At 34.7% G+C, this 15197-nt stretch overlaps 1 protein-coding gene across 1 annotated transcript; it reads left to right on the plus strand.

Moving 5' to 3' along the window:
• Positions 1-1023: 1023 nt before the first annotated feature.
• LOC132065753 (protein DETOXIFICATION 42) lies at positions 1024-7476 on the plus strand. Its single transcript, XM_059459279.1, has 14 exons — positions 1024-1170; positions 1463-1576; positions 2192-2313; positions 2701-2940; positions 3018-3199; positions 3710-3845; positions 3953-4049; positions 4159-4259; positions 4771-4934; positions 5994-6065; positions 6150-6266; positions 6367-6462; positions 6943-7064; positions 7167-7476. Exons 2-14 carry the CDS (start codon positions 1506-1508, stop codon positions 7207-7209), a joined length of 1563 nt encoding a protein of 520 aa, XP_059315262.1. The 5' UTR covers positions 1024-1170; positions 1463-1505; the 3' UTR covers positions 7210-7476.
• Positions 7477-15197: the final 7721 nt, after the last annotated feature.

The raw sequence follows: 15197 nt of genomic DNA on the forward strand, positions 1-15197 counted from the left end.
TTGCTCAAGATGGCAAAGTCTCGTGCTGATAACGTGTTATAAAATAAAGACTATAAAGTAAATACATCAAAGACTAGTATATAGAAAGCGATTGATATATTATTCAACCTTTTACTTAAGAGAGAAATTCATTGTATACATAATCTTATACAAATAAGCCACTATTTATAGAAGGGAAAGTTACTTGGTGGCCAAGTAACTAACTTGGTCACCAAGCTAACAATTAAATTAAGGCTTAATGCATATCGATACACGAACTTGTCCTTTTTTTTTATTTTAGTAGCAACTAACTAAGTGTTATTCCTATCAACCCCTAAACTGCCCCAAGGTGTATCAAACACAACTTGATTTACATAGTATTCTATCTTCAATGTAGCAACATGCTAATATATATTCTAATTTAATTATGCCATTTTTAGCTAAGATTAGCAACAATTGAGAGGGAAAAAAAGAGTAAGCTCTTAGTTAATTTTGATGAAAAGAAGAACCAGCGAGAAAACCGACACATCCATGACCTAAAGAATAGCTTACCACACGTCTAAAATATTACTTTATCTTCATTACTACAATTTATTTTTTGCTTCTAATAAAAATCAGATTTAGAGAGTTTGATAGACACACTTGAAGACAAGTTCAGGAGTTCAATAGGAACAACATATAATTGAGGTGCCAAAATGAAAAAAAAAGTCAAGTTTAGGAGGCTGCATATGTATTTAGCCTTAAATTAACTTGGTCAACTTTGACTCCAGTCAATGGACAAACAAAATGTATATAATATTTACAACAACCAGGTAGAATTTCCATGGTATGTGGTTTTCCTCGAAGTTCAATATAGACACGTGTCAACTCAAACTTCAATATAGACACGTGTCAACTCAAACTTCATGACTATGGTCTTCTAAGAATTTGAGAAACTTCATCAACTAAATTGTAGGACCCAAAAATATTATAGCCTATAGAATGTACATACACAAAAAGAAAAAAGAGAAACTTTTGCACTAAAGGAAAATTGTTTACCTCTCATTTGCATCATTAATTTAGGTCCATTAATAGTGAGGTGCTTTTTTAGTAAACAATGAAATATTTCATCAAAAGCTACCACAACTGTTTCTCCTTCGAATTTTATGCTTTTCTCTCTTTCTTTCCATTTTCCTAGCTAATAAAATTCTTGTAAGTTGGTAAGTTTAAGTACTATCTTTCAAGCAAATGATACTTCCTTTCTTCACTAAACTTTGAATTATTGAAACTTCTTTCTTTGTTTGGTCTTAATTAGTTTTGAAACTTGACTTTCAAAATCAACTTTCTTGGAAGTCAGTTGTGAGTTGTGACTTTGCTAAGTGTATCTTCCTTCACTTTTTTTCCATTCATAAAAAACATGTACATAAATGTGTGTGTTAATTAAGTTGTATGTATGTGAAGAAAATCAGAATTGTGTTTAATACTGGAAATTTGACATTTTCAGGGAGAGCAGTGGAAACCATTTTTTTGGCGAGTTAGCTATTAGTATGACAGAAAAAGAAGTTCCATATTCAGATAATGGAAGATTCCCAGTCTGCATTTTATTTAGGGAAGCAAGGTATTTCTAAGTCTTTTTCCTTGTTCATATTTGTGATCATCATTGTAAAACATATATGCTCTATTAGTCTATCTAACATGTTTTTACTGTTGGGCTAAATCACCCGGAAGTACTTTTAACATATGTGATATTATCCTCTTGACCCCAAGTACGCATGGTTTTTTCCGTAAAACCTAGAGTATTCCAATAGCTTATAAGTGGTTCTTTTTCATTTATACTTTCCATGTGAGATGTTGTTCATACCCCCTACATTTACATGTTGTAGTAGGTAATCTGTACTTCAAAAAAAAAAATAAAAAAAGATTACTCATTTCAGTTTTTAAGGACGGTCACTTGTAGTTATCTTTTAGGTGATCTAATAGTTATACTCGATTAGTTTTGAAACTCTATTGGATCAATTTTTGTTTTAGATGATGGAATTGTTCATTCAATTCAGCTTTTTCTTTTCTCTCTCTCTCTCTCTCCCTTTTTTTTTTTTTTTTTAATAAATTTAGCTTAGAAAAGTTGTGCTATATGCTGATATTAGCTTAATATCCTAAGAAACTTTTGAGTTGAGATTTCACAATTTACTAGTAATGCATTTCTCTTTTCCAATTAATTGTGTGGTATGAGCAGATCAGTATTTAAATTGGATGAGTTAGGCCGAGAGATTGCAACAATTGCCCTCCCAGCTGCTCTAGCTTTAACAGCAGATCCTATTGCATCTCTGGTTGATACAGCATTCATTGGCCAAATAGGTATTACTTTTTTTAATTTATGGCGCTCGGCCGAAATTAATTACTGCGCTAGAAAAAGTATGCAAAACATATACCCTGATTATGTATATTTGTGTAGACAAATATATATATATTATATGTATGTTTTTGTATACACTATGTATATTTGTGTATACAGTATGTATATTTATACTTAATATACATTACATATGCATTTGCCGGCTATTATGTTTTAGAGCGGTCCAAAAAGGTAATTATCCCAACTTTAGCAAGATAGTTAATTATTTGCTTATGAAATAAGCACAAAAGATGACGAGATTATAGCCATGTAAAATCCATTAGAGTTACTCACAAACACTTTACAGAAACAGATTTATAAGTCATAACCATCCAAATTTGTTCATATAGGCCCTGTTGAGCTTGCTGCTGTTGGAGTTTCGATTGCTGTTTTCAATCAAGCGTCGAGGATTGCAATATTCCCACTAGTCAGTGTCACTACCTCTTTTGTTGCCGAGGAGGATACCATCACAAAAGTAAGCCCCGAACCACGAGATACTGAAAGCCAGGATTCACAATCACAAGATGCTGAAGGATTAGATGCAGAATCGCTATCAAATAGTGAAAACAAAGAGCTAATACCCCAAAATAGTACGTTGGAAATCTCCGTTCAACATGTTTTTTTGTCGCACTATATGGAGAAATTTACATCTCATTTGAATCTGTAGGGAGTGTGTACAAGTCCGGAAAGATAGCTACTACCTTTGAAGTTGTGAAGCCAAAGCCTGAAAAGAGGCACATTCCATCTGCATCTTCTGCACTAATTATCGGTGCCATCCTTGGCCTCATCCAAGCAGCCTTTCTAATTTCTGGAGCAAAGCCTTTATTAAACTTCATGGGAGTCAAATCTGTAAGTAAACCTCTTAATAAAGTAACAAAAGACACAACATTCTCTCAAGTGAAATGCAAATGTTCAACCCCCTTGCAATCTTATGTCTACTCTTTCTTTTTCTTGGGCCGAGGAAGGGAGGGGATCATACGGTTAGCCAATATTTATTCTCAGTATTCAAGATTTAAACTTGACAAGTTCATTCTTTTACGCTCTTACCACTGAACTCATTTTCTAATTATAGGTTCAAAAATATAATATTTGTGTAATCACTACAAAATAAATAAGTAGCTAAACAAAACAAATCTATCGCTTAATTATTTAGCGATGGATTATCAAAGATTATCTTAGCTACGAGCAATTTAAAGACGGATGAACGACAAAGTTCGTAGCTAATTTCAGTTTTTACGCAGAAAATATTTTAGCGATCTGTCACATATATATGTACATTCCGTGTCACAAATACTAAGTTTAATTGAACCCGTTGGATATATGCTCCATCCGCCTCTGTTTATTCCTCTGATATTACAGGGATCACCCATGTTAAAACCAGCACGAGAGTACCTGAAATTGAGGTCACTCGGTGCACCAGCAGTTCTTCTCTCATTGGCCATGCAAGGAGTTTTTCGAGGATTTAAAGATACAAAAACTCCACTTTTTGCAACTGGTGAAGTTCAAATTCATTTTAAGAAAGATTTACTTCTGTTTTGAACAAGGACAATAAGTAGAATCTAACTTAGTTTCTTTCTTTTCCTTTTCTGTTTATCTCATCAGTGGCTGGAGATTTGACAAATATAATTTTGGACCCCATATTCATTTTTGTGTTCCGTATGGGTGTCAGAGGCGCTGCAATTGCTCATGTAATTTCACAGTGAGTAGATTATCATGTCTCCAGAAAAACAATAATTGTGAGAGGACAGTTTTTCAACATATCATTGCTCATGTGATTTCATAGACTCTTATCTGACTTGGTAGTGCAGGTACCTAATTTCAGTAATACTTTTTTGGAGATTGATGGAAAAAGTTGATCTCTTACCTCCTAGTCTAAAGCATCTGCAATTTGCTCGATTTCTTACAAATGGTGAGGTTTTCTCCGAAGTCGTTAATATATACACAACGAAGATTGTTCTATAGTTTTAGTATAACAAGGCTTAAGAAATACTTACGTTAGATTCTTATTGTGTCCCTATTAGGCAGGTTGTTTCCATTTTTTAGTTTTATGATTACTCTTTACCATGATTTTGCAGTTATCGGAACTCTGAATTTATAACAGAAAATCTTGTAAATGCTACATGATAAGCTGAAATGTTTTCAGTCTGCAGAATCTTTGTAAAAAGTTAATTATTGACAAATGCGTAGTTTTTCTTTTGTTTTCTGGTACATCCTCAACACAAATCATCGAAGAACAAATAGTCTCGCAAAACAAATAAGATCAGTGCTTTTATTCACCAGATATCGTTCTTCTTTTTGATCTACTAATTAAAGAAAGTTTCTAATGTTAAGTATCTAATGTTAAGTATAAGAAGGAATTAGTTCATAACTGTTCTCTCCTTTTCTTTTCATTCTCTTTTTTTTTTTTCCCGGAATTTCAGGATTTCTATTGTTAATGAGGGTCATAGCAGTGACGTTCTGTGTAACGTTAGCTGCATCATTGGCTGCAAGATTAGGACCCACAGAAATGGCTGCATTTCAGGTCTGCTTGCAGGTTTGGTTGGCTGTATCTCTTCTAGCTGATGGGTTGGCTGTTGCCGGTCAGGTGATATATGATCTTCCTAATCATTTTGCTAAAACTCAAATTCTTTCAACGGTCTTGAATAAATTATTAGCCATATGATACGAAAAAAAAAGCGATTCAGTTTGGGGTGGAACTACGTTTTGTTGCTGCTAAGCTTCCGGTAGCGAGCCTTGCTGCTCTTGCCTCTTTGGTTCTGAGTTCCGACCAAGGCTTTCTTTTCGGCGGGAGGGGTAGAGCCAGTAATTTTGGTTCAAAATCTGTATTTATCTTAAGAAATCCATTTAATATGTACGAATTATTAATTTAGAACCCAGTAACTTATTAAAAGAGCTAGAATCGTGAAACCACAAACTTCAAATCCTGGCTCCGCCTCATTGTGATTCACTTTCCTTAACTTTCAATATGGATTTGCATGAATTCCACATATGAGCATTTGAGTGATTTATGCTATCTTGCTTGAATTAGACAAGGAGGGAAGGATCTTATGTCACCAGTCACCACCCTGCCTATCTAGCATCTAATATTAGTTAAATATATTTCAAGTGCTTAAGTAACAAAGTGGAACACAATCTATCCAAAAATGTACCATATTGTCCTTGAATTCCTTATTTACTGAAGAAGTATCGCCATTATCGCTCTCAAAATAACCTATCACCATATGTACACTGATATTTATATGTTGCCATATCAACTAAGCTTTGGCTATGGGATTATAGTATTTCTCGAAGTGAGTTAGCCCCTTACATTGTTCTTCAGTATAATGCAAACATATAATTCACTTTGGAAGCCATATGTAAATTAGTAATTAGCAATACAAGTTTTTTTTCCTAATGTAGATTACTAAGTAATATTAATCTTTTGTGGACAAACAATGTATTATATAGATGAACAAGGACAATCTGAGAGACATGTCTAATGTCTTGATTCATATATCTATAATGCAGTTTGTGCTGATGTAGTGATGTAACATTTGGATTGTTTTTAGAGCTTGATTTTAATCTTCTAATCTAACCTGCAAAAGCAGAAAAACTATCAAAAGTAAACAAAATTCAGAACTTTGACCTTTCTTTTCTCTATCAGGCAATATTAGCAAGTGCATTTGCTCAGAAGGACTTCAATAGGGCTACTGCTACAGCATCAAGAGTACTACAGGTACTTTTAGTTGTTCTATTAGTAGATGTTCGTGTATCCTTAATAATGAACTATTTTTTACCTCCAAATTCTTGAAAATTGCAGCTGGGATTGGTCCTGGGATTGGTGCTATCACTTATCCTTGGAGTTGGTTTACACTTTGGAGCTAGATTATTTACAAAAGACGTCAATGTCATCCACCTGATTGGCGTTGGTATTCCGGTATTCAACATATCCTCCTAATATGCCTGTCGATATACTTTAGCAAACTTTTCGAAGTTAAGTATTGGATTTTGGACCTAACAATTTCTTCCCCTTTCAGTTTGTCGCAGCAACACAACCTATCAATGCCCTGGCCTTTGTCTTTGATGGTGTAAACTTTGGCGCATCTGACTTTGCATATGCTGCCTACTCGATGGTAAGCTCACATGGCATTCCTATTTTTTTTTTTTTTTTTTTTGGGTTCTATCGACAACACCAATCAAACATATCCTCAAGCTAAAATGTACTTGCCCTTTTTGCCACCTCCGACCTGAATCATTACTCTTTTCATTTCGACACAAAAAAGGGATTTTTCTATGCAGCCCTTTTCTTGTGTTGATGACCAGGAAGACAACTGGGTTTAGGTATTGTTCTTCCAATTATCGTAATACCAAGTACTTCCTAGAAAGCTCTAATATGACGGATTTATAAGTAAAGTTTGGTGGAAAAGTTTTAAATAGAAACCAAAGATGTAAAACATTATATATGTGTGAAAAGTCACTAAATTTCACTAAATTTCACAAATATTAAATTCTGAACTCATAATTGCCAATATGTAATAATTTCAGTGGGTTAAACATAAAGGGTTGAATCTATGAAGTTTAAATATTTATGACGAGAAATGCTTTTGTTTCAGGTAACAGTGGCTTTATTCAGCATTATGTTCTTGTTGATTCTTTCATCAAGTTATAAATTCGTCGGAATTTGGGTGGCTCTAACCATCTATATGAGCCTCAGAGCTTTAGCAGGCTTCTGGAGGTATGGTTAATTTGCTAATGCACTCTAAATAAAATGGATTTGAAATAAAGCACTTGAAAAGCACAAGCTAATCTGTTTATTTTTTGTTTTTATCATTTGCAGGATAGGAACTGGAACAGGGCCCTGGAAGTTCCTCAAGAGCTAAAAGTGTCTATTAGGTTATTATAACATATTGTCCATGACGTATAGCTGAAGCAATTTTTACCGTTGTTGTATTGTCAAGAAAGTAGCACCATTAAATCACAGTTTAATGCCTTGTGGTGGCGAATAAAATATGTAGAACTGTGGGTTCTAAGTTAAGAGAGTAAAATATGAAATATCTATTTAAATCTTTTATACTAGTGTAGTAAATATATAGTGTTTGACATCTAAGCACTGGGTTCTTAGTTCTATCGAACTTGTGTATGCACTATTGAATATGCCACTGGTGCGTACAATAGAGTCTTGTGGTCCGGTTTTTCTCCAAACCCCGCGCATAGCTGGAGATTAGCGCACTGCTTTTTTTTTTATTTTTTTTTAGGCTTTTATTTAAATTTCAGACAAAGTCTTAAAATCTGATAGGAGGGACACTTTTTTAGTTAGTGCTAATGACACATTTTAAAAAGTAAAACTTACACAAATAACTACCTTTTAACAGCTTCTAACAAGTTATAGCTATAAGTTGAAGATTTACAATTCGTAGCTGCTTTTGGCTGTATTTCAGTTGTATCTCGCGTTTTTTGAATACAGCGACATATAGCGTGGCTGTTGAATAAAAAAGGCTACATTTATGGCAATAAAAATCTTTTTCAAATTATATGGTAATTTGTATTAATGGTTCCATGATTCATGCAAACCTCATGAGGTTCCATTACAGCTAATGTCTCTCTATCAAAATCACTCCATTCAAAAGTTTTTTGCTAATTTTTTTTGTATTCGGTTGTATTTCGCGTTTTTGAAATACACGAAAATACAAAATTTGGCAGAGTAAAAATAGGCTTTATTTATGGAACATATTCTCTTCTTTCATTTTAAATGGTAAGTCAAATTAAATCAACCATGTATCACGCATAACTAATTTGAAGTTTCATAACAACTCATGTTTCTCTTCAAATTACTCCATTCCAAACTTTTAGAAATACTTCCAAATACAAAAACACTGGAATACGATGAAATATGATTGATTGTTTAAGAAATTTAAAATCATAGTATGCGTATATACAATGGAATACAATGAAATGTATTAGAAATTTTCGTAAATTAGAATACATTGAAATATAGTGAAATATCTTGAAACAATACACTGCTTTGAGAAATATACGAAATATATAAACAAATAGTACATTGAAATATAAAATGCAAAATACACGAAATATCTTTTGAAACACCACAATCACAAACCTGCCGAACCACCACGACAAAGCTGGAAAAACCCTCCTCTTCTCCGCCGCCTTTCTTCCGATCCACCATCACCTTCGCTCCAAAACCTACCGAACCACCACAACAAGGCGGAAAAAACCTCTCTCGCTTCTCCGCCGCCTTTCTTCGATCCACCATTGTCTCATCCCCTCCAAAAACCATACCGAACCACCACCAAAATCCATTAATACATGAAGCATATGGAGTTCAGATCTGAAGAACTAGAACCTTAAGGTTTTTTGCGAGTTTGGAGATGGAGATGGTAGTAATAGTGGTGGCGGTAGTGGTGGCTCCGGTGAAACCCACTTCTCCCTCTTTTTCAGATCTGAGTGTATTCTCAGATTTGGGGTCGTTCCACCACCGTCGCTGCCACCTCATCATCATCAACAACAGGAGCAATGGCAGCGGCATCGACGGCTTTAGCAGCCGCCGGAGTAAAGTCATGGTTGTTATTCGACTAGGAAGCAGCAACAACTTGTGCAACAACGATTGCTACAGCCTCTGACTTTAGCAGCTTCCGGTTGCCTCACGAAGTTTGGTGAAAGGAAAAGAGGTCGGAGATAGAGAAAGGGAGGGAGAGAGGCGGCAGTGAGGGGAAGGGGAGAGAGGAGAGAGAATTTTTTTTAGGGTTTGGAGAAGATGATAAATCTTAAATATTTAGTGAGGGAGAATAAAGAAGGTACATGTATTTCAAAAGTTATTGAACCAGTTATGAAATGTAATTTTGGAAAAATAAAGCTACAAAAATTAAATAAAAAATAAGGTAGTTATTATTCATAAATAAGTCTTAGAGATAGCTATGACAAGTAAATTTTCCTTTTAAGAAGTAAGAATTCATTATCTACATTCTACACAAACCCCCTACTCCTCACGCCCTTTCCCTCATCCTCCTCCTCTGTCCAATTCGACCCTCGCAATTGCGGAAAATCCCTTGCAAAAGGAGAACCCCCAGAAGTCTGCTTTTTCGCAATACCGGTTATTGCAAATGAGCCCTACTTCGCCAAAACGACTGCACCAGAAAAAATAAAGTCAGCAACTATTGAATTTTGAAAACCCTGCCCCAAACTAACCCCAACCCCTTAAATAAGTTTCAAACAATAAATATGACTTGTACCAAGCTTCCAAACATAGAATTAGGCGTTACATCTCAATTCAAAAGTCAGATTGTTATAAAAGTAGACAATTGGATAATTTCGGTAGTTGAAGGGATAACAAATATTACAAGAAGTTATGTTTTTTCATTTTTTTAGTTAGCTAAATAAAGTCAATATTTATCATTTTAAGAGGCTTACACTTTATTCAAATTTAATTTCTTATAACTCAAACACGTTATTTAATAATATTTACATAATTTTTTTAAAATTATGTATTCATCGACATAGGTACCCGCGCAAAGCGCGTACCTAATCGGATCCACCCCTCACACAAGTATACGTGATCGACAAGTAATATTTAAGTAATATGCTTTTGAGATTATCAAGACGAACGAGATATTTTAGGGTCACAGGTAGATTCTCCAATCCTGTTGAGTATCCACTTTAGTTAGCTATTTCAAGAATCCATTTTACTAATCACAAGGTTGATATTGTTAGTGGGCTCTTCACGATGTTGTTGGGATCGAAATAATAAGGCATCACGCAGAAGCTAATAATTGCAAACTTTGAACGAGATAAATCAAACAAGAAAGAAAATATACTAAAAGGCATAATAGTATAATATGATTTGATCAAGTGACCTACATATTGGAAAGACTAGTATAAAAAAGATGAAACCTACCTATTGAAAGAATGATCTCCCCTAAACAAACTCTTTAATAACTACATTGTGGATGTTTTTTCGTGTTCTTATTTGATGGGAATATCCTTAACTTATAGAAGTGCAAAACTTCTTCTCCAAGAAATATGGTAGATATAGTAGAGTCATTTTCCACAAAAAAAAAAAAAAAACTTTCTACTTAAAATCATTTTACAAGAAAAATACGATTATGATAGAGATCTAAATAAAATAGGAATTATGATAAACCCTAATAGATATCCCTCACCTATTCAAACTACCACCAATGGTTATATTTCTATGGTCATCATCAATAATAAAAACGCAATTACGTCTCCTGTATTTGACTAAGCAAGGTGAGTAAGTATATTTTTAATTAAGTAAAGAGTCTTACACAATAATAGAAACAAAATCATCTATCAAGGAAAAGTCATGTAGATGCCAAAAGAAAATAACAAAATAATATTTCAATTGGATAACAGTTCCAACACTAGTTTCCCGAAACACTAAACCGTTTCCCGTGTTCATGAACAAGCTCTATTTTACCCTATATGCAATCTATGTCCTCTCTTCCTAGTTAGACCTAGATAGGTAGCTAATATTCAATTGGTGATCAGACAATTAAATAATTAAGCGCAAGATAAACTAGTAAACCAATTAAACTAATAGGTGATAATCAAATATATGCTAACATAAGCTTCAAACTACAATATTCATGGATAATCCCAGAACCTAAGAATAACAGAAAACTAGTCATTCATGCTCGTGGCAAAAGCACATGTCATACTAATTATTCAACTACAAAAATAGAAGAAAGGATAAATTTTGTGATCTCCGTCTCTCAAAAGTATGTCTAAAAATGTATTTATAATATGTAGAATTGACCTTGGATGAAAATACCACTTCTAGTCCAAAACTGACCCGGATTGCCCAGAATATGGTTTGATGTGCCCCAAGGGGTGGTGCATGACACTAGGCACCAAGAATATGGTTTTAAAAGAGTGTAATCAAACATAAAAAATGGATAAAGAATTGTATAAATATTTATATTAGTGCATAAAGAATGGAAAAATAATTTACGAATATTCATTGGTTTAAAGATTTTATATAACAAAATTATTCAAAAAAGTGAAGTTTATTTGACTTGTTTCTACCGTTTAGTTAAAAAAGTGTTCGTTTAATGAATATCCTATCAAAACAACGAAGAACAAAAGGATAGTAAAAAGTTTTGGTAAAAAATAAGTATAAGGAATTATGTATAAAAAATGAGTGAAAAGATATAATGCCTTTAAAGAATAAAAGATTTGTAATTGGACGGCCTAGTATTTACCTAGCATCAAAAATGTGAATTTAACTTAACTAAAATATGTGTTGGTGTATACCAAACAATATAAAATGTACGTTGTATTAAAAGTGTATAAAGAATATAAAACAAAGGATGGACTAGTATTTTTGCCTAAACGCCAAAAGTGTGAATTTAATTAACAAAGTATTTATACCAAGTCAATTTAATCTATTTATGAAAGTATTGACGGCCTATGTCTTGCCTAAGGCGAATGACAAATTTTAAGTTAAACAAACAAGGTGACACGCAAAATAAATATATCAGCCGGTCATTCCAAAAATAAAGTTTTCACTATACTACGAGTTTATGTTTTGTACAATTATAAAGAACGCGGAAAGTAAATACAAACAGTGATTCGGTTTCCTTCCGAATATCGTCTTCGAGATGTATTTTCCCGTACCTGTAAAGCACTTGGTAAAAAATGTTAGTAAGAGAATAAATAACTATCTAATGAATTAAAGAAATGATAAATAAACTAAAAATAAAAACCCGTCTTGGAAATAGACGGAAATTCCTTCATCTCCATTTGGGTGTAGTATTTTCCGAGATGAATTTAAATAAATGCGATAAAAAGGGTAACAGTACCGTTGGCCGCCAAAATTATTTCCCGCGCACAAAACCAACATTTATTTAGCAAACATAACGTAAAAATTAATCAAAAAGGCAATGAGTGTAGCAGTAGTGACAAGACAACAGTAGTAGTAGCAGTAGTAGCAGTAGAAGAAGTAATAGTAGTAGTAGTGGTGGTGATGGGGTAGTAACCAAATGATGGTGAAAGTCACCAAAAAAAAAAAAAAAGCATAATAATTGTCGGGAAAAATGGAGCAAGATCATTCAAAAATCAGAGATAATTATTGTTACTAGTGCAGCGAGCAGCACACTAGAGAGATCACAAGGTCACCAAAAAAATGAGAGCAACATGGGGCCATTGCCAAAATGGGCAGAAATATTTCAACAATAATCAACAACCAAAAACAGAGCAGATGCACAAAATATAAGAACAAAAGCTGCCGGAGTTCATCAATCAGTTATTTTTCGGGCGTAGTTCGCCGGAGTTTATCTTTCTGTTCAAAACCGAGTTGCTTCGACGGTGACAAATAGAACATCAGGGAAAGTTGAAAAAAATTAAGAATAACAACATGAAGACCAGCCAAGAATGACATAGCAGCAACAATAACAGAGTAACCAAAATGTGAATAAATCAACCAAAGAGGTGGCTTCCGAGGACAACAAAATTCGCTGGGAAACGTTAAAAAAAAAAAAAAAAACAGAGAGTTGCACAAATATATTAAACCCGACTTGAATCCATAGTAACCAGCAAGGTGCCATGAGAAGCAACACATATATACATATAAACAAAATAAGAAAGCCGATCCAAATCTGTCAAGGCAAAACAGGGAGATAAAGGGGTCGTGGTGGTGGCGTTTGGTTGAGTGAGGTGTTTGTTGGCTGCTCTGACGTGATTGGCCAAATCACGTCGGACGGTGGAGGAGGAAATCTTGGAAAGTGAAGGAGGAAGAAGTAGTGAGTCAGGGAAGAGAAGTGGGGGTGTTGCTTGGGTCGTAGCCGGAGAAAGAGGTGTGGTCGGCGTTCATCGGAGCTCGGAGCTCCGACGTGGACGGGTTGGCGGCAGCTGAGGGAGGAGGATGAAGTGGAGAGGATATTTTTATTAGGTTTAGAAGAGAAGAGGGCAAAATCTGAAAATTATTTGTGTTGTGTGCATAGAAGATCAAAATGAAATTAACCCCTTTCTTTCTTATAATGTAAATAAATACCCTCTTTTGTCAAAAAATAAAAGAAATCCCCCCCCCCCCCCCCTCCTTGTCCCCTTAACCCCTTTTAACCCATGTTTAAAAATGTATTAACCAAGGGATGAAGAACCCAATCCATCACTTCAAATGTCACCTTTTTAAAAGGTGACAAGATCTTGATTTGATCGAATTTTTCTCCGCGTTTAAGATTAATTACTTCGATTTTTCTATGTACTGACGGATTGTACTAAAATATAGTTAGCTAATATATGTATAAATAATAATGTATGTATACAATATAAATACTAATGTGTAAGATATCAAAATATACGTGCTATAAAATTAAGAAACGATTATTAACTGCACAAAAAATGGTAGTATTACATTGTATATGTGCAAAATAATGATTCTTGAAAAATGACAATAAATTGATAAAATTCCTAAAATAAGGATAATCATCAATAAATTATCGAAAAATGTAAAAATGTGTAAAAAGCTATTTCGTGCTCTTTAACGAATCAAGACCACCCGAAACGTTGATTTTAAGCACGTTGACCCAAAATTAGGTGTCAACACCGGGGTGCCTAACACCTGTCCCGAGGGATCACCACAACCCTTACCCATACTTTGGTTAGATTAGGTTTCTTTTAAAATCTAGCCGTTTTAAATGAACCCTTTTCGAATTGGTTTTCCTAATTTCCTAAAAATTAGGTGGTGACTCTAAACAATATCCATTTAGAGCACCATCACATAAAGATATATTTTTCCTTTTTCTCGGTACGATTGACAACCGTACTTACCCGGGATACTTTCCTTTTTAAATGAGGCAAGTGCAAATCCGAATCGAAAAAAATATCGAACCGCTACAGATGGCGACTCCGCTGGGGAATAATTTAAGGTTCTAACCATAAGGGTTCCAATAATTTGTGTGTTTGTATGATATGAATTGTTTATATGTTTAAATTTTCACAAAAATTATAACTGTCATTCATGCATGCATACTCCGCCACTCTTGGCATTTATTTTATATTTTTCCAAAGGGTGACGACGCGGGATGAGTTGCTGTCATACCTTCACTAAAAAACCCTTTTGCCATATTTCTTGGAGGTCTCTAAGGTCGAGTGGGCATGCGGTCTTCCCACAGCCTTAGAGAGCTCACCCCCAGCTTGTCCGCTTGGGTAACCTGTGTCATTTGTTTGAAAACCACTCTAGAATAATTAACGTAGAGTTTAAGTCAAAATCTCATCAAGTATAGTGCATGCGACCATAGACGCCTTTGGGTATCTCGTACCTACGAGATCTGGAAAAGGATAGACACCTTACCGTGTTCGGATAGTGTAAAAACACGGAAGACAACCGCAATCTCCATTTGCTTATTTGGAAGCATTATTGTGCCTTGTGTGAAATAAATTACGTCTCGGGGACGGGGGGACTAACGATATTCGTCTTGCGGATGTCTCCTAATATGCTTTGATATGATTGTGGTCCACCACTGTGTTTAGTGATGTGGTGGGAAGGTTCGACTAATGATCGAAGAAAAGAGATAAAGGGTTGCATGGGAGCATCACCCTCGGTGATGAATATATTTGGGATGCCGGTTTGCTAGAGATCATTACCGGTTATTGGATAATGACGAGAATGGTGTTCAAATTTGGAGAAACGAGATGACTCGCACTTTAGAAGAGATTAGAGATTTCTTGGAAAGCGTAAGAAGAGCTAACAGGTCCAAAAAGAAGTTGGCTCAAAATATCCTCATCCCTCACAAGCCTACCCCAAAAGAAATCAAAGACATGTTTGCTCAAGATCAAAAAGGGGATTGGCAGGGGACCCTATAGCCTTGGGAGAGTTATTAAGGTATTTTCCCAA

Source organism: Lycium ferocissimum, chromosome 7 (genome assembly GCF_029784015.1).
Source record: "Lycium ferocissimum isolate CSIRO_LF1 chromosome 7, AGI_CSIRO_Lferr_CH_V1, whole genome shotgun sequence".
Taxonomy (NCBI): Eukaryota; Viridiplantae; Streptophyta; class Magnoliopsida; order Solanales; family Solanaceae; genus Lycium; species Lycium ferocissimum.